At 44.9% G+C, this 25,002-nt stretch overlaps 1 protein-coding gene and 1 long non-coding RNA gene across 3 annotated transcripts in view; both read right to left on the reverse strand.

Annotated features, from left to right (window-relative positions):
- Nucleotides 1–407: 407 nt before the first annotated feature.
- Nucleotides 408–25,002, reverse strand: part of lrpprc (leucine-rich pentatricopeptide repeat containing) — a 71,257-nt gene continuing 46,662 nt past the window's right edge. The window contains exons 29-38 of the mRNA XM_023993558.2: nucleotides 20,924–21,092; nucleotides 20,526–20,652; nucleotides 18,751–18,839; nucleotides 18,462–18,666; nucleotides 11,643–11,779; nucleotides 11,299–11,414; nucleotides 7,392–7,466; nucleotides 6,957–7,041; nucleotides 3,908–4,050; nucleotides 408–658 (exon numbers count right to left, since the gene is read on the reverse strand). Of these exons, the coding sequence (XP_023849326.1) occupies nucleotides 581–658; nucleotides 3,908–4,050; nucleotides 6,957–7,041; nucleotides 7,392–7,466; nucleotides 11,299–11,414; nucleotides 11,643–11,779; nucleotides 18,462–18,666; nucleotides 18,751–18,839; nucleotides 20,526–20,652; nucleotides 20,924–21,092 (1,224 nt within the window). The 3' untranslated portion in view covers nucleotides 408–580. The remainder of the gene's footprint in view (nucleotides 659–3,907; nucleotides 4,051–6,956; nucleotides 7,042–7,391; nucleotides 7,467–11,298; nucleotides 11,415–11,642; nucleotides 11,780–18,461; nucleotides 18,667–18,750; nucleotides 18,840–20,525; nucleotides 20,653–20,923; nucleotides 21,093–25,002) is intronic.
- LOC139028158 (uncharacterized) lies at nucleotides 4,057–5,061 on the reverse strand. Of its 2 annotated transcripts, XR_011480354.1 has the most exons (5): nucleotides 4,917–5,061; nucleotides 4,652–4,811; nucleotides 4,397–4,442; nucleotides 4,285–4,343; nucleotides 4,057–4,171 (listed from the first exon to the last, which is right to left on the reverse strand). It is a non-coding gene; the product is annotated as an uncharacterized lncRNA (long non-coding RNA). The 2 variants fall into 2 exon arrangements; XR_011480353.1 differs by having other exon boundaries at nucleotides 4,285–4,442.

Below are 25,002 nucleotides of genomic sequence, written 5' to 3' on the forward strand. Positions count from 1 at the left end.
GGACCTTAGACCAGTGTTTCTAAATCATGTCCAAACTATTTAATTGGCCACATGTGGACTTCAAGTTGTAGGAAATATCAAGGATGATCAAAGGAAATTGGATACACCTGAGCTCAATTTGGATTGTCATAGCAAAGGGGTGTGAATACTTATGTAAATTTGATATTTCCTTTTCAATACATTAGCAAACATTTCTAAAAACATGTTTTCAATTTGTCATTATGGGGTATTGTGTGTAGATGGTTGAGAAGAAAAAAAMGATTTATTATATTTTTAAAATCAGGCTGTAACAACAAAATGTGGAATAAGTCAAGGGGTATGAATACTTTCTGAAGGAACTGTAGATGGCTACCTACATGTACACCATTTCCCTTTGAAAAGTGTCTCCAGAAAAAAACAAGTGTCAGTCTAGTTCCTAACATTTATTGCATAAATACTTCTGTACATCAATTTTAATCATCATAAATCAACATGGAGGACAGAGTTTAACATCCAGTAATACTTCCACAAGATCTGTTTTCACAGCTTATAAAAAAACAACAAAACAAAAAGGACAGAATGAAGAAGAGTAGTGACAGTTTTATTCCTCCACTGTGGTGCTTGGCTGCGATCCCTTGGATTTCTCCTTCAGCTTTTCTGCATAAAACTTAAACGTCTCCTGGAAAGAGGGGGTCAAAGAAGAAAGGTCACCCGATAGTTGCAGTTGAAGTCGGAAGTTTACATACACCTAAACCAAATACATTTCAACTCAGTTTACACAATTCCTGACATTTAATCCTAGTAAAAATTCCCTGTCTTAGGTCAGTTAGGATCACCACTTTATTTTAAGAATGTGAAATGTCAGAATAATAGTAGAGTGATTTTATTTCAGCTTTTATTTCTTTCATCACATTCCCAGTGGGTCAGAAGTTTACATAACCTCAATTAGTATTTGGTAGCATTGCGTTTAAATTGTTTAACTTGGGTCCAACATTTTCGGTAGCCTTCCACAAGATTCCCACAATAAGTTGGGTGAATTTTGGCCCATTGCTCCTGACAGAGCTGGTGTAACTGAGTCAGGTTTGTAGGCCTCCTTGCTCGCACACGCTTTTTCAGTTCTGCCCACAAATTTTCTATGGGATTGAGGTCAGGGCTTTGTGATGGCCACCCCGATACCTTGACTTTGTTGTCCTTAAGCCATTTTGCCACAACTTTGGAAGTATGCTTGGGGTCATTGTCCATTTGGAAGACCCATTTGCGACCAAGCTTTAACTTCCTGACTGATGTCAATATATCCACATAATTTTCCTTCCTCATGTTGCCATCTATTTTGTGAAGTGCAGCAAAGCACCCCAACAACATGATGCTGCCACCCCCGTGCTTCACGGTTGGGATGGTGTTCTTCAGCATGCAAGCCTCCCCCCTTTTCCTTCAAACATAACGATGGTCATTATGGCCAAACAGTTCTATTTTTGTTTCATCAGACCAGAGGACATTTCTCCAAAAAGTACAATCTTTGTCCCCATGTGCAGTTGCAAACCGTAGTCTGGCTTTTTTATAGCGGTTTTGGAGCTGTGGCCACTTCCTTGCTGAGCGGCCTTTCAGGTTATGTCGATATAGGACTTGTTTTACTATGGATATAGATACTTTTGTACCCGTTTCCTCCAGCATCTTCACAAGGTCCTTTGCTGTTGTTCTGGGATTGATTTGCACTTTTCGCACCAAAGTACGTTCACCTCTAGGAGACAGAAGGTCGTCTCCTTCCTGAGCGGTATGAGGGCTGCGTGGTCCCATGGTGTTTATACTTGCGTACTATTGTTTGTACAGATGAACGTGGTACCTTCAGGCATTTGGAAATTGCTCCCACGGATGAACTAGACTTGTGGAGGTCTACAATTTTTTTTCTGAGGTCTTGGCTGATTTCTTTTGATTTTCCCATGATGTCAAGCAAAGAGGCACTGAGTTTGAAGGTAGACCTTTAAATACATCCACAGGTACACCTCCAATTGACTCAAATGATGTCAATTAGCCTATCAGAAGCTTCTAAAGCCATGACATTTTCTGGAATTTTCCAAGCTGTTTAAAGGCATAGTCAACTTAGTGTATGTAAACTTCTGACCTACTGGAATTGTGATACCGTGAATTATAAGTGAAATAATCTGTCTGTAAATAATTGTTGTAAAAATGACTTGTGTCTTGCACAAAGTAGATGTCCTAACCAACTTGCCAAACTATAGTTTGTTAACAAGAAATTTGTGTGATTGAAAAACGAGTTTCAATGACTCCAACCTAAGTGTGTAAACTTCCGACTCCAACTGTATATGGTAATTTAGCAGATGCAGTTCATAGTAACAGATAAAGTCAGTATATGACAGTAAACAACCAAAACGGGTACAATCTACAAATTAACAGTGTGGATGTGGACTGTGTTGGTGTATTTGTTTTTGTGTGTGTGTCTGTGTGTATATATCGCAATCGTAGCCAGGGCTCACTCCCCTTTCAACAAGTCCACCGCACCCCTGGGTCTAACTAATAGACTTTTCCATCCAATCACGGGCTCTTGTTTCATCTCCAAATCCTGATTAATACACAAATAAGGGATTTACACTTTTCCTCCCCTCCCACTAGTCTGCCTAATTAAGCCCTGCTTTCAGGCTGAAAAAAGTGGGGCTTTTTTGAGAAGGTGAGTGCTTTCAGGAGATTAACGTTGCTGTAACATTGTATATTCCCCTATTAACCGTGTAATTAAAGTCGATAAATAGCCGTGTTGGCGGGAGGGGCCTGACGCGGGCCGCGCTTCAAATCTCTCCTTATCTGCTCTCTCAGGAGACTGCTTTGTACTCCAGCTAGAACAGCAGTCTGAAAACACAAAGGTGGAAGAGGGTGTAGAGAAGGGGGGCACTACCTGAGATTGGTTTGTTGAAACTTTAAAGGTGATTTGAGAGCTCTGAAGACTGTTCTCAAAAAAAAAAAAAGGAGGAGGGGGGGGGGGGGGGTTATGTTTGACATTCCCCCCCATCTCTACTCTACTGTGGCAGTTTTGGAACGTGGCTGTACCTTTCCGACAGGTATTGAATAATGCAGTGAGCCTGTTATGCGAGTTCTCTCTGCATCTCTGTGGGTGGGGGGGGCACGGCCCCGACAGAGCTTGCTCTGCAGGTGTGTGCATGTGATTGCAGGGCAATGTAAACACCTCAAGTGGTTGACCTAGTTAGTGAGAACTCCTGGAGTGCAGTGTGACTACTTTGGCTGATTGCCAATTTGCCGGTGTTGTGTTAATGTACTATATTGTCCGATGATTCAAGTGCTGTAAATCCCTACCTCTCTTACCAGCTCATTACAACCTCATAGTACACAACTCACTGACAGAATTCTGTGCCAAACAAACCTATAGACTTGCACCTAAAAAACAAACAAGACCACTGCAATCAAAACAGATATCACTGTAATACATAGTAATGTGTAGGTTATGACTGCAGGCATAATCCAATGCAAGCCACAAAAACCCAGATAAAAGCAGAAACATGTAGAGCATGGAGCAGAGGCCTTCTGAATGGAGGCTCTCAGAGCAGGCAGACTGTTGGCTATGATTACACCCAGAGCTCCCATCAACACACACACCCTGACAGACATTAGGTCACCAGTGGAAAAGATGCCAACCCCAGTTAGGGCTGGGGTGTGTGTGGCCCGGTACACTGCATGTGTGTGTGTTTTTGTTAGATTATCTGTAAGAGTGTGATTTGTTGCTCTGTAGCCCAGTAGACAATACAAGCCCTCATGACTAGGACAGTCTGGTGACATTGGTCAGGTTTGGATCTTCTTTCTAACAACCAAATGATATTTCTAGTCTAACACTCATGACAGACACACTGCTATACCATTGAGGTGGCAAGCAGATCAAAGTGTGTGTGTGTGTGTGCGTGCTCACAGGTGGCTCAGTAAAGGGGACGGTCTCTCCTGCGTTCCTGTACAGCACGGCAAGTCTCTTCAGACACAGCTCATCAGCCTCCACTCCCTCCGTCTGCATCTGCTGGTACAGGGCTTTAGCCGACACCAGGTCGTTGTCCACACCTGGGTTTGTGTGTGGATGCATTTGCAAGAGTGAGACAAAGTTGATGCATGAGGTCAAAAAGTGTTGGAAATAATACATACAATAATACATGAAAACAGTGTTAATATTATCACTGTTTACCTCTGACCTCCCTTCTTGACCACCAGGAAACAATGTTAATATTACCACTGTTTACCTTTCTGACCTCTTCTTGGACCACCAGTGAGAACAGTGCTTAATATTACCCTGTTTACCCTGACCTCTTTTTGACCACCAGGAGAACAGTGTTAATATTACCACTGTTACCTCTGACCTCTTTTTGACCACCAGGAGAACATGTTAATATTACCACTGTTACCTCTTGACCTCTCCTTGACCACCAGGAGAACAATGTTAATATTACCACTGTTACCTTCTGGACTACTTCTTGACCACCAGGAGAAGCAGTGTTAATATTACCACTGTTACCTTCTTGACCTCTTCTTGACCACCAGAGAACGTGTTAATATTACCACTGGTACCTCTGACTCTTCTTGACACCAGGAGAACAATGTTAATATTACCACTGTTACTCTGACCTCTTCTTGACCACGAGAACAGTGTTAATATTACCACTGTTACATCTGACCTCTTCTTGACCACCAGGAGAACAATGTTAATATTACCACTGTTTACCTCTGACTACTTCTTGACCACCAGGAAACAATGTTAATATTACCACTGTTACCTCTGACCTCTTCTTGACCACCAGGAGAACAGTGTTAATATTACCACTGTTACTCTGACTCTTCTTGACCACCAGGAGAACAGATGTTAATATTACCACTGTTACTCTGACCTCTCTTTGACCACCAGGAGAACAGTGTTTAATATTACCATGCGTTACCTCTGACTCTTCTTGACCACCAGAGAGAAAATGTTAATATTACCACTGTTACATCTGACCTCTTCTTGACCACCAGGAGAACAGTGTTAATATTACCACTGTTACATCTGACCTCTTCTTTGACCACCAGGAGAACAATGTTAATATTACCCACTGTTACCTCTGCCTCTCTTGACCACCAGGAGAACCAATGTTTAATATTACCACTGTTACATCTGACTACTTTCTGAACCACCGTGATTGGAGAACAGTGTGTTATATTACCACTGTTTACCTCTGAACCTTCTTTTGACACCAGGAGAACAGTGTAATATTAACCACTCGTTACTCTGACCTCTTCTTGACCACCAGAGAACAATGTTTACATTATCTACCCTCTTACCATGAAAAACGTGTTAAATACACTTCTTACCTTCTTGAACCACCAGAAGAACAGTGTAATAGTACCCACTGTAACTCTCCTGACCTCTTCTTTGACCACCAGAAGAGAACAGGTTTAATATTTACCAACTGTTAACTCTGACCTCTTCTTGACACCAGGAGAACATGTAATATTACCACTGTTTACCTCTGACTACTTCTCTGACCACCAAGGAGAACCATGTTAAATATTACCACTGTTACCTCTGACTACTTCTTGGACCACCAGGATGAAACAGTGTTAATATATACCACTTTACTTCTGACCTCTTCTTGGACCACAGGAGAACAGTTGGTTAATATTACCAACTGTTACATCTGAACCTCTTCTTGACCACCAGGAGAACAATGTTAATATTTACCACTGTTAAACCTCTGACTACTTCTGACACCAGGAGAACAGTGTTAATATTACCCACTGTTACCTCTGACCTCTTCTGACCACCAGGTAGGAGAACAGTGTTAATATTACCACTGTTACCTCTGACCTCTTCTTGAACCACCCAGAGAACATTGTTAATATTACCACTTGTTACATCATGACCTCTTCTTTGACCACCAGGAGAACAGTGTTAATATTACTCACTGTTTTACCTCTGACCTCTTCTGCACCCACCGGAGAACAGTGTTAATATTACCACTTGTACATCTGACCTCTTCTTGACCACCAGGAGAACAATGTTAATGAAATAGTCAGGTTCCCTGTAAGGCAGGCAGAACAGCAGGCCTGAAGTACTTCAGAATGTCACGTTTAGCTGAAGCAGAACCAGTCATTAGTGAACATGTGTTCCTGTTCTCCAAAAACACCTCTCAGGTTCCAGCAGACGCCGTCTGCTCCCTCTCGCCTGATGCATATTTGATTTGCTAGCTAATGACGACTTAGCTACAGGCCAGCAAGCCGAATGACGCACCCTGCTTAAGTTGCCTCACTATAGCCTAGACAGGCCAGGGAGCCGAGCACCTAACTGATATACCGAAGCTCATTGTCCTGACCTCTTACATTTAAGTCATTTAGCTGACGCTCTTATCCAGAGCGACTTACAAATTGGAAAGTTCATACATATTCATCCTGGTCCCCCCGTGGGGAATGAACCCACAACCCTGGCGTTGCAAGCGCCATGCTCTACCAACTGAGCCACACTCTTCATACAATGTGTGGCGTACTCTACCCAACGTCACTAAATTGTGTGATTTGACTGTATAGTACAAAATACAGTAAGCAAAATTACAGTAAAATACGTAAGTTGGATCATTTATATAGAGTATTTCCTAAATATGAGTGCATTATGTAAAATGCTCTAGTCCAGGGGGTCACCATTATTTTATTTTGGGGGGGACATAAAAAAAACACAATTTGGAAATCTATTCCAAAGTATTCCCACGCATAGTAGAGAGATATATGTGATCGTATACAAACAAAAGCAAGGTTTGAAATGATTATGTTCAAGTCAATTATTATCTGTTTGGGCTTCTTGCGTTAAATTTGCRCTCTACAAGCTATTTGTAATTATGTTCCAGCCCCCTGACCATTCATTCAAGAAAAAAAAAAAAAAGTCCCTCGTCTGAATCTAGTTGATGATCTCTACTCTATTCTGAGCGTGGCTTTACACAACGTTTTACCATAGCACTTCATCAGGTAGGGATACAACGTCTCCTTCTCTGTGAAGTCAGGGATGAGAGTCATCAGGGTCTTGATCTTGCCCACCTATAACAGATAGACAGAGTTAGATAAATGCCATCAAGTCATAAMACCCCTTAAATGATAATACTATAGGGATGCAGGTAACCTGCGAATAAGAACGTTGGGCCAGTAACCGAAAGGTCGCTGGTTAGAATCCCTTAGCAGACTAGGTGAAAAATCTGTCGATGTGCCCTTGAGCAAGGCACTTAATCCTAATTGCTCCTGTAAGTCGCTCTGGATAAGTGTGTTTGCTAAAAGACTCAAATGTCAAATGTAATGATGATGCATTTCTCCAGGYACTTTAAATGAAGGCAAATAATAAATAAGCCTTTGGTTCAGATATGATATAGTGTGGTTGAAGGAGATGGTTKTACCTGGCCTGGTTTCTGGGCCAGCCTGGACATGTAAGAGACCAGAATCTCCTTCTGTTCAGCCACAGCATTACAGCGCTAAAGAAAGAGAAGAGGGACAGGAGAGATCAGAGTCATGACTAACCAGGTTTCCATCCAACCTTTTATGCGAGCAAAGTTCGCATAAAATGTTGAATAATTTTTGATTTTTTTTTTACAACAGGAGTGATGGAAAATTATAATTTGTCGGTAAACTTTCCATAGGTCAAGAATTCCGAATACGCTAGACAAGGTGGGATCTTTTTGTGTCTGTAAAATTAATTATGTGAGAAATGGTGGTGGATATAATAGCCATCATATTGAAGTAAACTTCAGGTCATGCGATATTGCGTATAGTCCTCCCACTACTTGGGWAAGCATGCAGTTTATTAGGCTACATATAACAAGTTATGATGAACTTCACAGGGTGGTGAAAGTGTACGGTGATGAGCTTGATGCTCCTTTCCAATAAATATCCAGGGTCTTATTCTGGTGACATGATGATCGATGCTTGCTCTTATCCATATTCTCATCATGTAGGGAGCCTACCCATACTGTCTGCAATATGTTGGATGGAGCACAAGTGCCAAGACCAGTGGGCACATTCGCTATAACGCAACATTTGTTACATGCGATGGAAACGCATGTAACTTGCTTTTTTGGTGGGGTAAATTTAACCGCAAAAGTTATTTTTAAGTGCACTACGTTGTCACACACAGCCTTTCCTCAACAACAAGCAAATTTGATGGATAATATCTCATGTTGGAAAATTCAAGAATATTCGCCAATTGGATAGAAACCTAGCTAATGACTGTGCAGAAACAAATGCAGACATGCAAATGTGCAACCACACACAGCAATTCAGGGACTTGTAAAAAGGGTACATGTACTGTAGGAGTGCATCTCTGCTTGTGAACAGGGTTCTACTTGCTGTGCCGTGCGTGTTTTGTGTCTTAAGTGTTTTTGAATTGCTTTAGGCCTTTTATTATATGCCCTGCACTCCAGACAGCGCTCTGCAGTTCTAGGTTCATTACACCGCCAACAGGGTGTCAGCCAGATAACTACTTATTTCTTTATCAAATTTAAAAATGTACAGTGCCTGTTCACTTTAAAGTATAATTATCTACACTTAGCAACATAAAGGGGCTGATTGGAATCTGTCCTACGCTGTAGCATTCTAGGGGGTAATTTACTTCACCACCTTTACTTTCTGTCATTAGCCAATTACCAGAGGCAGGAAGTGAGGTAGGGGAAGTAGCTCTCATAATGAGGAAAGAATGAGTGAAACCAACCAAGGTTCAAACCTACGAAAGAATGTATGTAAACAGGCTCTTTATCACAAAGCAGCCATTTTAAATTCAGGGCTACGATTTAGAAATACTTGTTTATATAAAACAATTAAGAGGGATTTGCTTTGGGCTAAAGATGTAACCTTAAAAAAATGGTAAGAAGTAAAGACTATGAAAAGTGTGAGTGCCGCATTAAACCCTGCCGTGCTCGGAGTCTTCTCTGGGTTCAGTGGCAATGAGGTCACATTACAAGCCATTCGTGAACGCCGTGTTTCTTTCCTTGGGTGGAATTAAAAGCGGCGGCCTCGGAGGCTTTTAACCGCAGCGCGGTGTAGCAGCGTATTAAACAGAGGGCCAGAGTCACTCAGCGGCAGAATGGCTTTAGTACAATCAGGCAATTAGAACAACACTCCTCTTCTCTCCAGTCGCTCGCTCTCTCCGCTAGGACCCGTTTTATCCAGAAGCCAGACTGGCCGTGACGCAACCCCCTGTATCCCTGATCCCAGACGAGCATACTCCCTCACGGCTGCTTAAAAGCTCTGGATAAGCAGGGAATGTCAGAATATCTCTACCCCCAACCCCCCACCTCCCAGAGCAGGTCTAGGAGGACCCTGCCTCACTGACTTCTGGTCYGACTCACTTCTTAATGACTTCAWTCAACACACTTGTCATCTGCCTGGTTAAAAGCTTTTCAGAGTTTAGCTAACAGTTTCTTCTAGAATAGAATTGTTCCTCCGTTACAATAAACCTGGAAGAGGCCTGCAGAAATACCAGCCAAGTTGCTAAATATGCTCAAGTAGATGCATATTACACGAAACACGGATTCTTCTAATTTGGCTTTAATTTCTTATGAACTTAGAGTAGTATCTGTGTTCATTTCCATGTCTCCGTTGGAATCAGCCATCTTGTTAATCATTGAGCAGCAGTATAATTACATGTGAATTCAAGGGGAACATGATCTGGAGGAGAGTGGCACCAGAAGGTCTCTTTTGATCCTTCTCCCTCTCAATGTTCCTGTGGCTCGAGCTACATTTAAATTACATATAACTGAGCAAACCGATCCATCTTGCATATTTTCAAAGTACATTATACTCATCAACCTTTGTGATGCGAAGGTGATCTATATTTCAATGTGACTGAGGGTGATTTGAAGTCAAAGTATGATAAATAACCTTTGTCTTCATTCAGATTGTGGATATATCGATATGTGCACGGAAATCAAAATATACTTATTAACACATTATTATACAACCCTTTTGCATTCAGAACAACCTAAATTTGGCGGTTGTCAAAAGCTTTCCACAGGGATGCTGGCCCATGTTGATGCCAATGCTTCCCACAGTTGTGTCAAGTTGGCTGGATATCCTTTGGGTGGTGGACCATTCTTGATCCACACGGGAAACTGTTGAGCATGAAAAACACAGCAGTGTTGCAGTTCTTGGCACACTCAAACCAGTGSACCTGGCACCTACTACCGTACCCTGTTYAAAGGCACTGTTCAAATATTTTGTCTTGCCCATTCAATTGTCTCAAGGTTTCAAAATCTTTCTTTAACCCGTCTCCTCCCATTCATCTACACTGATTGAAGTGGATTTAACAAGTGACATCATTAAAGCTGGGTGTAGACTACACAACTTTCAAAATGCTAAAAATGGCTGAGCCTCTTACATTAAAGGACCAGCTTTCCTGTAGTGTTGCTCACACTAAACCATATGGGACAGACGGGGTGGTCGTGAGGGTTCTCGATACCACGCTGTCCCGCGAAAACAATGTGATTACACTTAACGTAGCTACAACAAGATCTGGCTCAAATCAGCCGCAAACGTTTTCAGTCAAATATTCACGCTTTCCATACGGAGTTCAAATATATAGCCAACATTTTAAATGGAATTACATTGCTTGTGAAATGTCAGCGCTGTAACGATTTGACACTTTGGCAAGAACAAACGCACACTAGTAGTGGTCATCGCTCCTGCTCAAGAGTCTACACATTCTGGGTGATGAAAAACAACTTCTCACTGGCTTCTTCTCTGGCGAGCTCTCATTGGCTACTGCTGATCATCGTGCTCAAAACGTGTTGTTGCACATCTCACACTACAAGAGCACTGCAGATTTTGTGCCGATAAAATAAAACATGTTTGAAAATATGGGGATGTCTGGGACTGCTCAAAGACGAGATCGGTAGCTCTCAGATTGAGTCTCTGACCCGTCGGTGACGACCACGCACCCCGAGTAGGCAACTACATCAACATTTTGTCCAGGAGCTCAAAAACTTGTCTGGGACTGCTAAATCCAGGCAAAAATCATGTTTGCGCACACATGAACAGACACACACACAGAGAGAGAAATAGATAGAAAGCCAGACACGAGAGCAACACCCACAGACTTAAGGAATCATAGCATTCACCTAGTCAGTCTATGTCATGGAAAGAGCAGGTGTTCCTAATGTTTGCCCACACATGAACACACACAGACAGAGAAACAGACAGACAGACAGACAGGCAGCCAGCCAGCCAGCCAGCCATGAGAGCTACACACGGAGACAAATAACTCAAACTGATTGAATGTAGTGGCTGATGTCACTGGGTGAGTGGGATACGTACGGCCAGCATGAACTTGGCGTCCTCTACCATGTTAGCCTCCAGCAGCTGTAGGAAGAGGTCTGAAGCAGCTCTGTACGATGAAAAGTGATTTGCCAGCCTCTCTGCCATGGCACTCACTACACAGAGACAGGATCACAATCAACAGAAATCTCACTCAGCAAGGTTAATGAGAAGATTGATCTTATAGGGTATACAGGTTGGTACACTGCTTGCTGATGGTCTGTTCCAAGAGTATCAACTACTGCAGTAAATTCTATATGAAAGCGGGGACCGTGTTGGACATTAAAGACACATTGTCTGAAGGTGGGGGCGGGTGAGGTTATACAGGTGTCTGTGTTCCTTACATTTATCCAGAGCAGCGCCATTGTTCTCCTCCAACACCTTCCTGAAGACAAAGGCCATGCTGGCAGCCGGACCCTGAGGCCCAGCACCCTGTGTGTAGATAGCCTCCAAGCCCTCCACTGCAGAGTCCAGGTCTCCACTGACAGAGAGAGAGAGAGACAGAGAGAGAGAGAGAGAGAGAGACAGAGAGAGAGAGAATATAGGCATTTCGCTAGGTCAAAAACAGAAAGAAACTAAGAATCCAATCTCTTCACTGAGACCTCAATGTATCCGCTGGGGGAAGTAGCAGCAGCAGGACTTTCTGGGAAAGAAATAACCAGTAAAACAAGACAGTAACAGAGATAGAGAGGTCGATGAGGGCATACAGGGAGGTATGATTAAATATTCTCTAAATATGCGAGGAGCATCCCCCTCATCATTCTCCAAACACAGAAAGAGAAAAACAAAGTGCATCAAACTATTAACGGCTGCATTAGCATTCTCTCCGCTAACAGTGGCGTGGGGGTGTCATCCCCGCCTAGCTCCCAGGGCCAAGACGCAGGACGATAGGACAGCGGAAGTGAAAAGGCGCTCTCTCCCTGCTCTCTAGCCTGCTCTCTCGCCTGCCTGGGCCTGTCAGGAAGAACTCTGACCCCACCCCCACCACGATTGGTCTAAGCAGCTGTGACACGTGCGGGGCGGCACGATTTGAGCCGAGCTGACTGGTTAAGAGGGAAGGGTCCAGAAAGGAGCGCCACATTTAGAGATGGACCTCTGTAAATTATTCAGACTCAGTCACAGCGATCACAGTGGATTCAGGCACAGATTAAATATTCATGTGGGCTGGTGGAGAAGGAGAGGAAATGATGTAGAGGGAGGGGGAGAACTAGAGGAAGGGAGGAGGGAGAAGGGTTAAGTGTTAGCTTGTTGGGGTCCCAGGTTAGGTTGTTCATATTTGGTGAGTTTAGCCTATTTGGTAGTGGCAACCTCTTCATAAACATTCCTCTGTGTGATCACATCAATGTTAACCAGGACATTGTGTGTCCTGTATTCCCCTAGGGTATTGTTAACCCTCTGGGTATTAGAGGCCAGGGTATTGTTAACCCTCTTGCGGTATTAGAGGCCAGGGTATTGTTAACCCTCTGGTATTAGAGGCCAGGGTATTGTTAACCCTCTGGGTATTAGAGGCCAGGGTATTGTTAACCCTCTGGGTATTAGAGGCCAGGGTATTGGTTAACCCTCTGGGTATTAGAGGCCAGGGTATTGTTAACCCCTGGGTATTAGAGGCCAGGGTATTGTTAACCCCTGGGTATTAGAGGCCAGGGTATTGTTAACCCTCTGGTATTAGAGCCAGGGTATTGTTAACCCTCTGGGTATTAGAGGCCAGGGTATTGTTAACCCTTCTGGGTATTAGAGGCAGGGTATTGTTAACCCTCTGGGTATTAGAGGCCAGGGTATTGTTAACCCTCTGGGTATTAGAGGCCAGGGTATTGTTAACCCTCTGGGTCAGGGAGCGTCACCTGGATTAAGCCGGAGACCATTTKTTCTTGAGCGGATGGTCGTGCAGCCGGAACATAATAAACATAATAAATTGAAGCCCAAACAGATATAATATGATTAAAACAATWATTTCAAACCATAACTACATTTGCGGATATTGCCTAGCGTAGGGTGCTGACTTTCGGATGGGACATTAAAACAGCTGTCCTGACTGTGGTCATTCAAAATCCCATGGCACTCGTAAGATTAGGGGTTTTCACCCCGGTGTCATGGCTAAATTCCCAACCTGGCCACATTCCATCATGGTTACCTGATCATCCCCCTCATTCCTAATTGGCATACAGTGCATTCGGAAAGCATTCAGACCGTTTGACTTTTTCCACACTGTTACGTTACAGCCTTATTCTAAAATTGATTTAATCCGTTTTTTTCGCTCTCATCAATCTACACACAATACCCCAAAATGACCAAACAAAAACAGGTTTAGACATTTTTGCAAATGTATTTAAAACAAAGAAAACWTAAAAATCACATTTACATAAGTATTCAGACCCTTTACTCAGACCCTGGCAACGATTACTGACTTGAGTCWTCTTGGGTATGATGCTACAAGCTTGGCATACCTGTATGTGGGGAGTTTCTCCCATTCTTCTCTGCAGATCCTCACAAGTTCTGTCAGGTTGGATGGGGAGCGTCGCTACACAGCTATTTTCAGGTCTCTCCAGAGATGTTTGATCGGGTTCAAGTCCGGGTTCTGGCTGGGTCACTCAAGGACATTCAGAGACTTGTCCCAAAGCCACTCCTGCGTTGTCTTGGCTGTGTGCTTAGGGTCAATGTCCTGTTTGAAGGTGAACCGTCACCCCAATCTGAGGTCCTGAACGCTCTGGAGCAGGTTTTCATTAAGAATCTCTGTACTTTACGCCGTTCATCTTTCCTTCGATCCTGACTAGTCTTCCAGTCCCTGCCGCTGAAAAACATCCCCACAGCATGATRCTGCCACCACCATGCTTCACCGTAGAGATGGTGCCGGGTTTCCTCCAGATGTGACGCTTGGCATTCAGCCAAAGAGTTCAATTTTGGCTTCATCAGACCAGATAATCTTGTTTCTCATGGTCCTTTAGTCCTTTAGGTGCCTTTTGGCAAACTCCAAGGGGCTGTCAGGTGCCTTTTATTGAGGAGTGAAATCTATCTGGCCTCTCTATCATAAAGGCCTGATTGGTGGAGTGCTGCAGAGAAATGGCGCCGACAAAAGGGCTGCCTCACTTCTAGCTCTTTTATGTATTACTACTTACATCATTAGCCCAGATTTGTTTTGTGTTATTACATACAGCCGGGAAGAACTATTGGCCATCAGAGCAGCGGTAACTCACCAGCACTACAACTTTCCCGAAGCGGCTCCTTTGTTCGCACCCCCCAGGGCAATATCCTGCTAAAACACTTGACCACTGAYACTCCAACTTCCGGGATGCCTACAACGCCCTCCCCCACCCTCCTTTCGGCAAATCTGACTTTRAMTCCATTTTGCTCCTCCTTTCCTATAGGCAGAAACACACAGGAAGTACCTGTGCTAAGGACTATTCAACGCTGGTCTGACCAAATCAGAATCCACGCTTCAAGAATGTTTTGTTCACCGGACTGGGATATGTTCCGGTTAGCTTTCGAGAATAATATTGACGAATATACTGATAATGTGACAGAGTTTATCAGGAAGTGTATAGTAGATGTTCTACCAACGGCGACTATTAAAACCTACCCTAACMAGAAACCATGGATAGATGGCAGCATTTGCGCAAAACTGATAGCGCGAACCACCGCATTTAACCATGGCAAGGYGACTGGGAATATGGAATAATACAAAGTGTAGTTATTCCCTCCGCAAGGGAATCAAACAGGCAAAACGTCAGTAAAGAGATGAGACAAAGTGGAGTTGCAATTCGACGGCTCAGTCTTCAGACAATTACGGACTACAAAAGGAAAACCAGATGTCTTGCTTACAGACAAGCTAAACACCTTCTTCGCCCGCTTTGAGGATAACACAGTGCACCGGCGCGGCCCGCTACCAAGGACTGTGGGCTCTCCTTCTCCATGGCMGACGTGAGTAAGACATTTAAGCGTGTTAACCGTCGCAAGGCTGCCGGCCCAGACGGCATCACTAGCCGCGTCCTCAGAGCATGCGCAGACCAGCTGGCTGCTGTGTTWACGGACATATTCAATCTCTCTCGAACCCAGTCAGCTGTCCCCACATRCTTCAAGATGGCCACCATTGTTCCTGTACCCAAGAAAGCGAAGGTAACTGAACTAAATGACTATCGTCCAGTAGCACTCACTTCTGTCATCATGAAGTGCTTTGAGAGACTAGTCAAGGATCATTTCACCTCTACCTTACCTGACACCCTAGACCAACTTTGCTTACCGCCCAAATAGATCCACAGACGATGCAATCGCCATMGCACTGCACACTGCCCTATCCCATCTGGACAAGAAGAACACCTATGTAAGAATGCTGTTCATTGACTATAGCTCAGCATTCAACACCATATTACCCTCCAAGGTCATCATTAAGCTTGAGGCCCTGRGTCTGAACCCCGCCCTATGCAACTGGGTCCTGGACTTCCTGACGGGCCGCCACCAGGTGGTGAAGGTAGGAAACAAGACYTCCACTTCACTGATCCTGAAGACTGGAGCCCCACAAGGATGCGTGATCAGMCCCCTCCTGTACTCCCTGTTCACCAAGGACTGCATGGCCAAGCACGTCTCCAACTCAAATCATTATGTTCGCAGACTACACAACAGTAGTAGGCTTGATTACCAACATTGAGGGGACAGCCTCCAGGGAGGAGGAGGTGGCGGCTCGGAGTGTGGTGCCAGGAAAATAACCTCTAAATCAACGTCAACAAAACTAAGGAGCTGATCGTGGACTTCAGGAAACAGCAGAGGGAGCACCCCCCWATCCACATCGACAGGACCGTGGTGGAGAAGGTGGAAAGCTTCAAGTTCCTTGGCGTACACATCACTGACAAATTGAAATGGTCCACCCACACAGACAGTGTGGTGAAGACACAACAGCGCCTCTTCAACTTGAGGACGCTTGGCACCTAAAAGTCTCAAACTTTTACAGATGCACAATTGAGAGCATCCTGTCGGGCTGTATACCACATGGTACGGCAACTGCACCGCCCGCAGGGCTCTCCAGAGGATGGCACGGTCTGCCCAACATCACCGGGGGCACACTGCCTGCCCTCCATGACACCTATAGCACCAGATGTCACAGGAAGGCCAAAAAGATCATCAAGGACAACAACCACCCGAGCCACTGCTTGTTCACCCCGCTATCATCCAGAAGGTGAGGTCAGTATAGGTGCATCAAAGCTGGGATATTTGTCCTTCTGGAAGGTTCTCCCATCTCCACAGAGGAACTCTAGAGCACTAATCAGGTTCTTGGTCACCTCCCTTACCAAGTCCCTTCTCTCCCGGGCCGACAAGCTCTAGGAAGAGTCTTGGTGGTTTCAAACTTATTCCATTTAAGAATGATGGAGGACACCGTGCTCTTGGGGACCTTCAATGCTGCAGGTACCCGTCCCCAGATCTGTGCCTCCACACAATCCTGTCTCGGAGCTCTACGGACAATTCCTACGACTTCATAACTTGGTTTTTGCTCTGACATGCACAGTCAACTGTGGGACTGGTGTGCATGCCTTTCCAAATCATGTTCAATTAATTGAATTTACCATAGGTGGACTCCAATCAAGTTGTAGAAACATCTCAGAAACTCCCCAAATACAGGTGTGCCAAGCTTGTAGCGTCATACCCAAGAAGACTCAAGGCTGTAATCGCTGCCAATGGTGCTTCAACAAAGTACTGAGTAAGGGGTCTGAATACTTCTGTAAATGTGATGATTATTACAAATAAAAAAAACTTTGCTAACATGTCTACAAACCTATTTCTGCTTTGTCATTATGGGCTATACTCGGCCTTGTCTCAGGATGGTAAGTTGGTGGTTGAAGATATCCCTCTAATGGTGTGGGGGCTGTGCTTTGTCAAAGTGGGTGGGGTTATATCCTGCCTGTTTGGCCCTGTCCGGGGGTATCGTTCGGATGGGGCCATAATGTCTCCCGAACCCTCCTGTCTTAGCCTCCAGTATTTATGCTGCAATAGTTAATGCGTCGGTAGCTAGGCTGTTATATCTGGAGTATTTCTCCTGTCTTATCCGGTGTGAATTTAAGTATGCTCTCTCTAATTCTTTCTCTCTTTCTTTCTCTTTCGGAGGACCTGAGCCCTAGGACCATGCCCCAGGACTACCTGGCCTGATGACTCCTTGCTGTCCCCAGTCCACCTGGCCATGCTGCTGCTCCAGTTTCAACTGTTCTGCCTGCRGCTATGCTATGGAACCCTGACCTSTTCACCGGACGTGCTACCTGTCCCAGACCTTTTCAACTCTCTGGAGACTGCAGGAGCGGTAGAGATACTCTGAATGATCGGTTATGAAAAGCCAACTGACATTTACTCCTGAGGTGCTGACCTGTTGCACCCTCGACAACCACTGTGATTATTATTATCTGACCCTGCTGGTCATCTATGAACATTTGAACATCTTGGCCATGTTCTGTTATAATCTCCACCCGGCACAGCCAGAAGAGGACTGGCCACCCCTCATAGCCTGGTTCCTCTCTAGGTTTCTTCCTAGGTTCTGGCCTTTCTAGGGAGTTTTTCCTAGCCACCGTGCTTCTACACCTGCATTGCTTGCTGTTTGGGGTTTTAGGCTGGGTTTCTGTACAGCACTTTGAGATATCAGCTGATGTAAGAAGGGCTTTATAAATAAATTTGATTGTGTGTAGATTGATAAGGGAACAAACGATGTAACAAATTGTAGAATGCTGTAACGTAACAAAATGTTGAAAAAGGGGTCGGAATACACACTGAATGCACTGTACATAAAGCGCCAGTAGGCAGAAAAGTGCTATATAAATCCAATCAATTATGAATGATTATTTGTATACAATCACCTCTATTATGCTTGGGAATACTTTGGAACAGATTTCCAAAATTAAAATGAATTGGAGCTGATTTCCTGGTGTTTTTACAGTGTTTTATGTACAACAATGAACATTTTTGCTCAGGAAACTTGGGGGACCAAATAAAACCAMCCGCAGGGCGCCAGTTGGGTAACCCTGCTGTGTATTGGAGGCCAGGAGATTTTTAACCCTGCAACCAAGTGGTAACAGAGAGCGTAGAGAAACAGGTTCACTGCAATGCTACTGAAACCCATGATAACGGCATGACAATACCCCTTCATAAAGCTGGGCGCGATTGAGTGCTAAGTAGGTGAGTTAGATGAACCTTACTTTTTGATGTGTGCCATGGCAGTGTTGTTGAAAAAGACCATGCTTGACAGGTTGAGGGGCGTGCCCAACCCCTTCATCAGAACCTCCACTTCCTGGATGCCCTGGACATCCCCATGGCTACCAAGGGATTGCACCAATCGTGTGACGGACAGTTTTGAGGGCACCTGGTCTCCCTGCAGCATGGACTTGAGTGTGGACATGCCATCTAAGGGTGGGAGGAAGGCAACAGAATGTATGCAACAAAGAAACTCAGTGTGTGTGTTTGTGCGCGCGTCACGCAAAAACCCACCTTTGGCTAGCCCTCTCTTGACCTGTGTAATGATGAGGAGGCTGTTGGCTATGTCATTCAGCTTGAACCCTGGGACACGGCCTACGGCACTGAGGAACAGAGAGACAGAAGAACAGACATAAGTCAACCATCTTCAACCTTACAGCAGAGGTGAACAACCCTCCACTCCACTGAAATGGGCATAGAGAGAAGAGGGGGAAAATAAGACTGAAACAGAGTGACAGAGTGAAAGTAAGTCCGATTGCCAATCAAGTCTGGCCATAGAAGTATTACAAAACAACCGGGTGTTCAGACTACTCCCTCTGAGGTCCTATCTAGCTCCGAGTGTGGGGGGCTGTGAGTCTCCTCTGGGGCTGGGCAGGGAGAGAACAGCTGCTGCAGTGATGAGACCCTAGGTAATGTCCCTTTCCCTCCATCCCTCCCTCAGTCTATCCCGTTGTCCTTTCAGACATCTTTTTTCCCCATTTCAGAGCCACTAATACCTCAATCAATCTCTCTTTTATTATTACAGTCTCTGACCGGATTAATCTGGCTGCTCAATTGAGCGTTGGCCTCATGCTCCTTATCGCCGGGCCGACCAACCACCAGCCCTCCGCTCACTCGGACAGATTGCTGCGGAAACCTCGGTCAGAGTGATTCTTATCAATCCCAAGGAAAGAAAATCCCTCCTGTCGCTGCCCTCTAGCCTCCCCATCTCTCGCACTCTTTTCACCCTCTCTCTGGGGTCTCCCCCCTCCACCCAACTCCGCTCTGACCCTCCCACATTTCTCTCCATCCCAATCCCCTTAATCTCTGCTAAGCGCCCCACTGCTCAGTTATGATGCAGCCCCTCCTCCTCCTCCTCCTCTCCCCAACCCAGCCTTGGGCCCCATCTGGCTCCAGCCCTGTCTAAGTCATCCACACGCAAGAGACTGGGCTTTATACACACTAGCGGAATTATTACTGTACTGGCGTCTTGATCATCTTCCCACATGATTAAACCAACCCCCCTGCCTCCCTCCCTTCTCTGATAAATGCAAGGTCCCTCACAGGACTAAAAAACCCTGGGTTAAGTCATGCCCTATACTGGCCTGACGTAGGGGTACCTAGTTCTGGAGCGAAGGGGGACAGGTGGGGATGAGATGTGATGTGTGTAATGTGGAAGGTATGCGTTGAGTCCTTGTGGTAATTCTACTAACTGTTCATAAACACACAGACAGACACACGTAGGGAACTTCAACAGCCACCCGAGGGCAGTGAGCAGGGGAAGAGGAGAGGATTATACAAAGACTCTCCTGCTTGAAGGGGACAGATCATCAGTCATGTGTTATGAGCGATGAGAACCTAATTTCGCTCTCGTTTTTAAAAGGGATAACTCCTGCTACTAAGATCCCAGGACAACCAAAAAACACACACACGATACATTACTAATCAGCAGAAGATTGTCATTTTTGTGCAAAGTCATCCGCTTCCCAGAAAACCAAATTAATCTGTGACGATAGGAAGGGGCTCAAGCGCTTCCGAGGCTTACCAGACCACTGCTGTTCACATCCAGCAGGGTTAAGGGTCAATTCACAATCACTTGGTAATCTCAAACCTAATTCAAGAACCCTGGCTGCCCTGTATACTGTAAGCTTAACCTGTGACAAACCAGAATTTGGCTCCGAGTGTGGAAGTAGCCCACTGTAAAAGTGTGTGGTTTCTTTGTCAGGACCACTGGCAGATAGAGAGGGGGAGTGAGGGAGAGGACACAGGACGTACTGACTGGTGAACACACACAGGATAGACAAACTCACATCTCTTTGACCACCATGGCGTCCTCCATACTACCCTCGGCCAGCAGAGCCCGGATCAGACTGTCGTAGGGGGCCGGGCCCAGGGTCACACCTTTCCTATCAATATCCTTCAGCATATCATAGGCCTCTGGACAGACCAACAGAGGGAGATGGAGGGAGAGAGAATGAGAAATGTAGCAGGAGAGAGGGATTGATAGAGATCACCATCACGAAACATATGAAAAGCAGTCAACAATCCACCATGTCAACGGGACAACCAAACATGTTTCGTAAAACATGTCTCAGTGGTCATGGGACAGTCTGTAGAATAGATGTTCCTGTATTAAGAGAAGCCCAGGAAATCCCCAATATTACCAATTGAGGTCTGGCAGCAATATAAACTCCCCAGGGCTGCGTACCTTTAGCCTTGCCCTTCTTGCAGAGGGTGAGCAGTCTGAACTGGTAGTCAGCAGGGCTGTTCTCTACAGTAGCAGCCTGGGTGCTGGCTGACTTGGTGGCTTTGCCCTTTGACCCTTCAGGCTTGGTCTCTGCCTGTGCTTCTCTGTCTGCAGCCTGCTCATACCACACCTATGGAAAGGTAGAGTACAACATACTGTGAATAACTACTATCAAAACAGCCACTGGTAACATATGGGTCAATATTCACACGATACAAAAACAACGGTCCCTATGGTACAAAAACGATATGAACACAAGAGCATGCTTATCCCATAGAAAAAGTGTGCGCGTGCGCAAGTGAATCTGTGTTTCATAATTCTACAATGAAGCATAGAAACAGAGTGAGTCGCAAATTGCATATCACAACCCATTTACAACAGATCTGGGTGATTGGTGCATGTCTGTGTCGAGTTCAATGTAAAACTGATTTTAGTACTTCACTTAATTTCACTATTTTTCATTGTCATGGCAATTCTGAATCATGAAAACACAAAATCAACCAAAGCAAAGTAGGTAGAATGTTTGTATTGAGAATGCTTGGTTAAGAGCCACAKCGTTGATTTGCAACTCAGTTTTGGTTGCAACAACACCAAGACTAGACGACTTGCTTCTGCCATTGAAGATTCTACATTTTTCTAAAATGAGCTTTTACACCCAGCAATTTCATCAGTCCGGACCATGGATGGCACATCAATATCTCCTTGCAAGACCATCAAATATCATTGACAAGGGTAAGAATTAAATAGTGTATTCTCACCAGGATTTGGTTTATTGCCATTTGTGTATTTCTCAACATTCCATGTTTAGAATGCATTAAGGTACATCGGAGTTTTGTCGAGCAAAACGGAGAATAGTTTTCATGAGTCCTCATCTTTCCATATTACACTGCTCAAAAAAATAACACATCCTAGATCTGAATGAATGAAATATTCTTATTAAATTCTTTTTTCTTTACATAGTTGAATGTGCTGACAACAAAATCACACAAAAATTATCAATGGAAATCAAATKTATCAACCCATGGAGGTCTGGATTTGGAGTCACACTCAAAGTTAAAGTGGAAAACCACACTACAGGCTGATCCAACTTTGATGAAATGTCCTTATAACAAGTCAAAATGAGGCTCAGAAGTGTGTGTGGCCTCCCTACAATGCCTGGGCATGCTCCTGATGAGGTGGCGGATGGTCTCCTGAGGGATTCCTCTTGCAGGAACTGCTGACACACTCCAGCCACATGAGGTCTAGCATTGTCTTGCATTAGGAGGAACCCAGGGCCAACCGCACCAGCATATGGTCTCACAAGGACCCTGAGGATCTCATCTCGGTACCTAATGGCAGTCAGGCTACCTCTGGCGAGCACATGGAGGGCTGTGCGGCCCCCCAAAGAAATGCCACCCCACACCATGACTGACCCACCGCCAAACCGGTCATGCTGGAGGATGTTGCAGGCAGCAGAACGTTCTCCACGGCGTCTCCAGACTGTCACGTCTGTCACATGTGCTCAGTGTGAACCTGCTTTCATCTGTGAAGAGCACAGGGCGCCAGTGGCGAATTTGCCAATCTTGGTGTTCTCTGGCAAATGCCAAACGTCCTGCACGGTGTTGGGCTGTAAGCACAACCCCCACCTGTGGACGTCGGGCCCTCATACCACCCTCATGGAGTCTGTTTCTGACCGTTTGAGCAGACACATGCACATTTGTGGCCTGCTGGAGGWCATTTTGCAGGGCTCTGGCAGTGCTCCTCCTGCTCCTCCTTGCACAAAGGCGTAGGTAGCGGTCCTGCTGCTGGGTTGTTGCCCTCCTACGGCCTCCTCCACGTCTCCTGATGTACTGGCCTGTCTCCTGGTAGCGCCTCCATGCTCTGGACACTACGCTGACAGACACAGCAAACCTTCTTGCCACTACCTGAGCCACTTGTGTGGGTTGTAGACTCCGTCTCATGCTACCACTAGAGTGAAAGCACCGCCAGCATTCAAAAGTGACCAAAACATCAGCCAGGAAGCATAGGAACTGAGAAGTGGTCTGTGGTCACCACCTGCAGAACCACTCCTTTATTGGGGGTGTCTTGCTAATTGCCTATAATTTCCACCTGTTGTCTATTCCATTTGCACAACAGCATGTGAAATTTATTGTCAATCAGTGTTGCTTCTTAAGTGGACAGTTTGATTTCACAGAAGTGTGATTGACTTATGTTACATTGTGTTGTTTAAGTGTTCCCTTTATTTTTTTGAGCAGTGTAGTTTGTAGGCCAAACCGTTCGGACGTGTTGTGGAAATTCTTACACAGGGACACTCAAAGTCCATCTTAAATGGATCATTGTTAATTATCTGTACACTGGAGAGGTTCCAAAAAAAGTAATGGACTTTAATGAACGTCTGTCAGAAGCTCTTATTATCCAAATATCAATCAGCTTATTATCCAAATTCAAATCAGCTTTACATGTCATATCTCACAATCACACAACTTCACATCCACTTAGTACCATTCCCAAACACACTCGGTAATCTCCCTTATTACCCATGTGCATCTTCAACGATTCTCTTGAAGTTACTTGCTATTAACCTTATGTAGCRTCAACGGTTCTCTTACCACTACTTACTATACATATAAATAACACCTCGTATTCAAAAACACCTTGTGTTATTTTATAGTGGTTGCAGATCACAGACATTTCTTCTAAATGCCTACAGACAGCTGTCAGTGAGGCTTTCCATGGCACCATTACACCCCCGCTCTAGTTCTCTCATAAAACTAGTGAATAGTCTTCTCTCGATAAGACAAAAATATTTTTTATTTATGAATTCTCTATTATCAGCGCGTTGGACAATTTTTTCTTCTTGAGCGGATAGTTATGCTCAATATCACCTCCTCTTGGTGAAACTTGGACGTGTTCTATGGCTACAAAGAGCAGGGAGGAAGGTGAGCCATGGTTGGTTTCGATACAGTGGCGCGCAATAGCATAGTCTGTTCTTATTTCTAATAGCAGCCTTAAGTTCTGCGATGCGATGTTTCAATGCTCGCTTAGTTTGACCAATATAAACAGCAGCACAGATGCATTTGAACATGTATAGGACTTTTGTGGTGCTACAATTAATGAAGCTTTAGATTTTGTATTCTTTACCTGTTCTTGGGTGATATTTTTGTTGTTGTTGTATCAGTCATATTGTCAATGTACAGTGGCCACACTTGTAATTTCCATTGGGAGGGCCTGGGAGCCTAGCGTCACGCTTCTTGGTTTGCTGCATGCTAGATTGCGCGCACGGCGAAAACAAATTCGAGGGGGACATGTTGTGAACTCTGGTAGATTTGGATCACATTTGAGGATGTTCCAGTGTTTCAATACAATGGATTTGACCCGACCGGCACATGGGCTGCACTCCGTGGAAAAACACAAACGTGGGGGTGTTTTGTACTGGTTTCTATTCGTGCTAGTGACTAGGCTTTGTCATTCAGTCTCTCTAGCACGGGTATAGGCCTGTTCAATGACACTAACTACACCCACGTTGGAGGAACCTTTTGCGCATGTCATGCAAAATTTCCCTTTAAGTATAAGAATTGCGATGCGTCTTTTTTGAGTGAGGTATGTGTTAAATAGACTGAGTAGGGCCCCTCAATCTTCAGTCACCCGTTCAGCGACCGGGGGAGGGGGTTAAGCTACGCTGGCCAGGGGTAAATTAGGCTAGGCATACGGGCCGGGGAGGCTAAAAGGGGGTGTGGGGGTTGACAACTCCAGGGCGCCTCAGGTCACAAGGGTCATCTCCAAGGGCTAAAGCCATCACTTTGAGTCTCATCTCCCTCCAGGCCTCCTCAACAAGCCAAACAAACATGGACACAACTGGAAGGAAGCTGGAAAATAATGTATTCCAATGGAGAAATAATGTATTTTGAATCAACAGAGGAAACGGGTGCAGTCAAGCGGAGGGAATGCTGGGTAATTTGGTCACATCTTTCCAGTAGCCTCTGCCAGAGTCCAAAAGAGACTTGTGCTAAAGTCAACTAAGCAGCAGAAAACATGGTGTTATTTAGCAGTGGCTGAATTAT

Source organism: Salvelinus sp. IW2-2015, linkage group LG8, assembly GCF_002910315.2.
Source record: "Salvelinus sp. IW2-2015 linkage group LG8, ASM291031v2, whole genome shotgun sequence".
NCBI classification, from domain to species: domain Eukaryota; kingdom Metazoa; phylum Chordata; class Actinopteri; order Salmoniformes; family Salmonidae; genus Salvelinus; species Salvelinus sp. IW2-2015.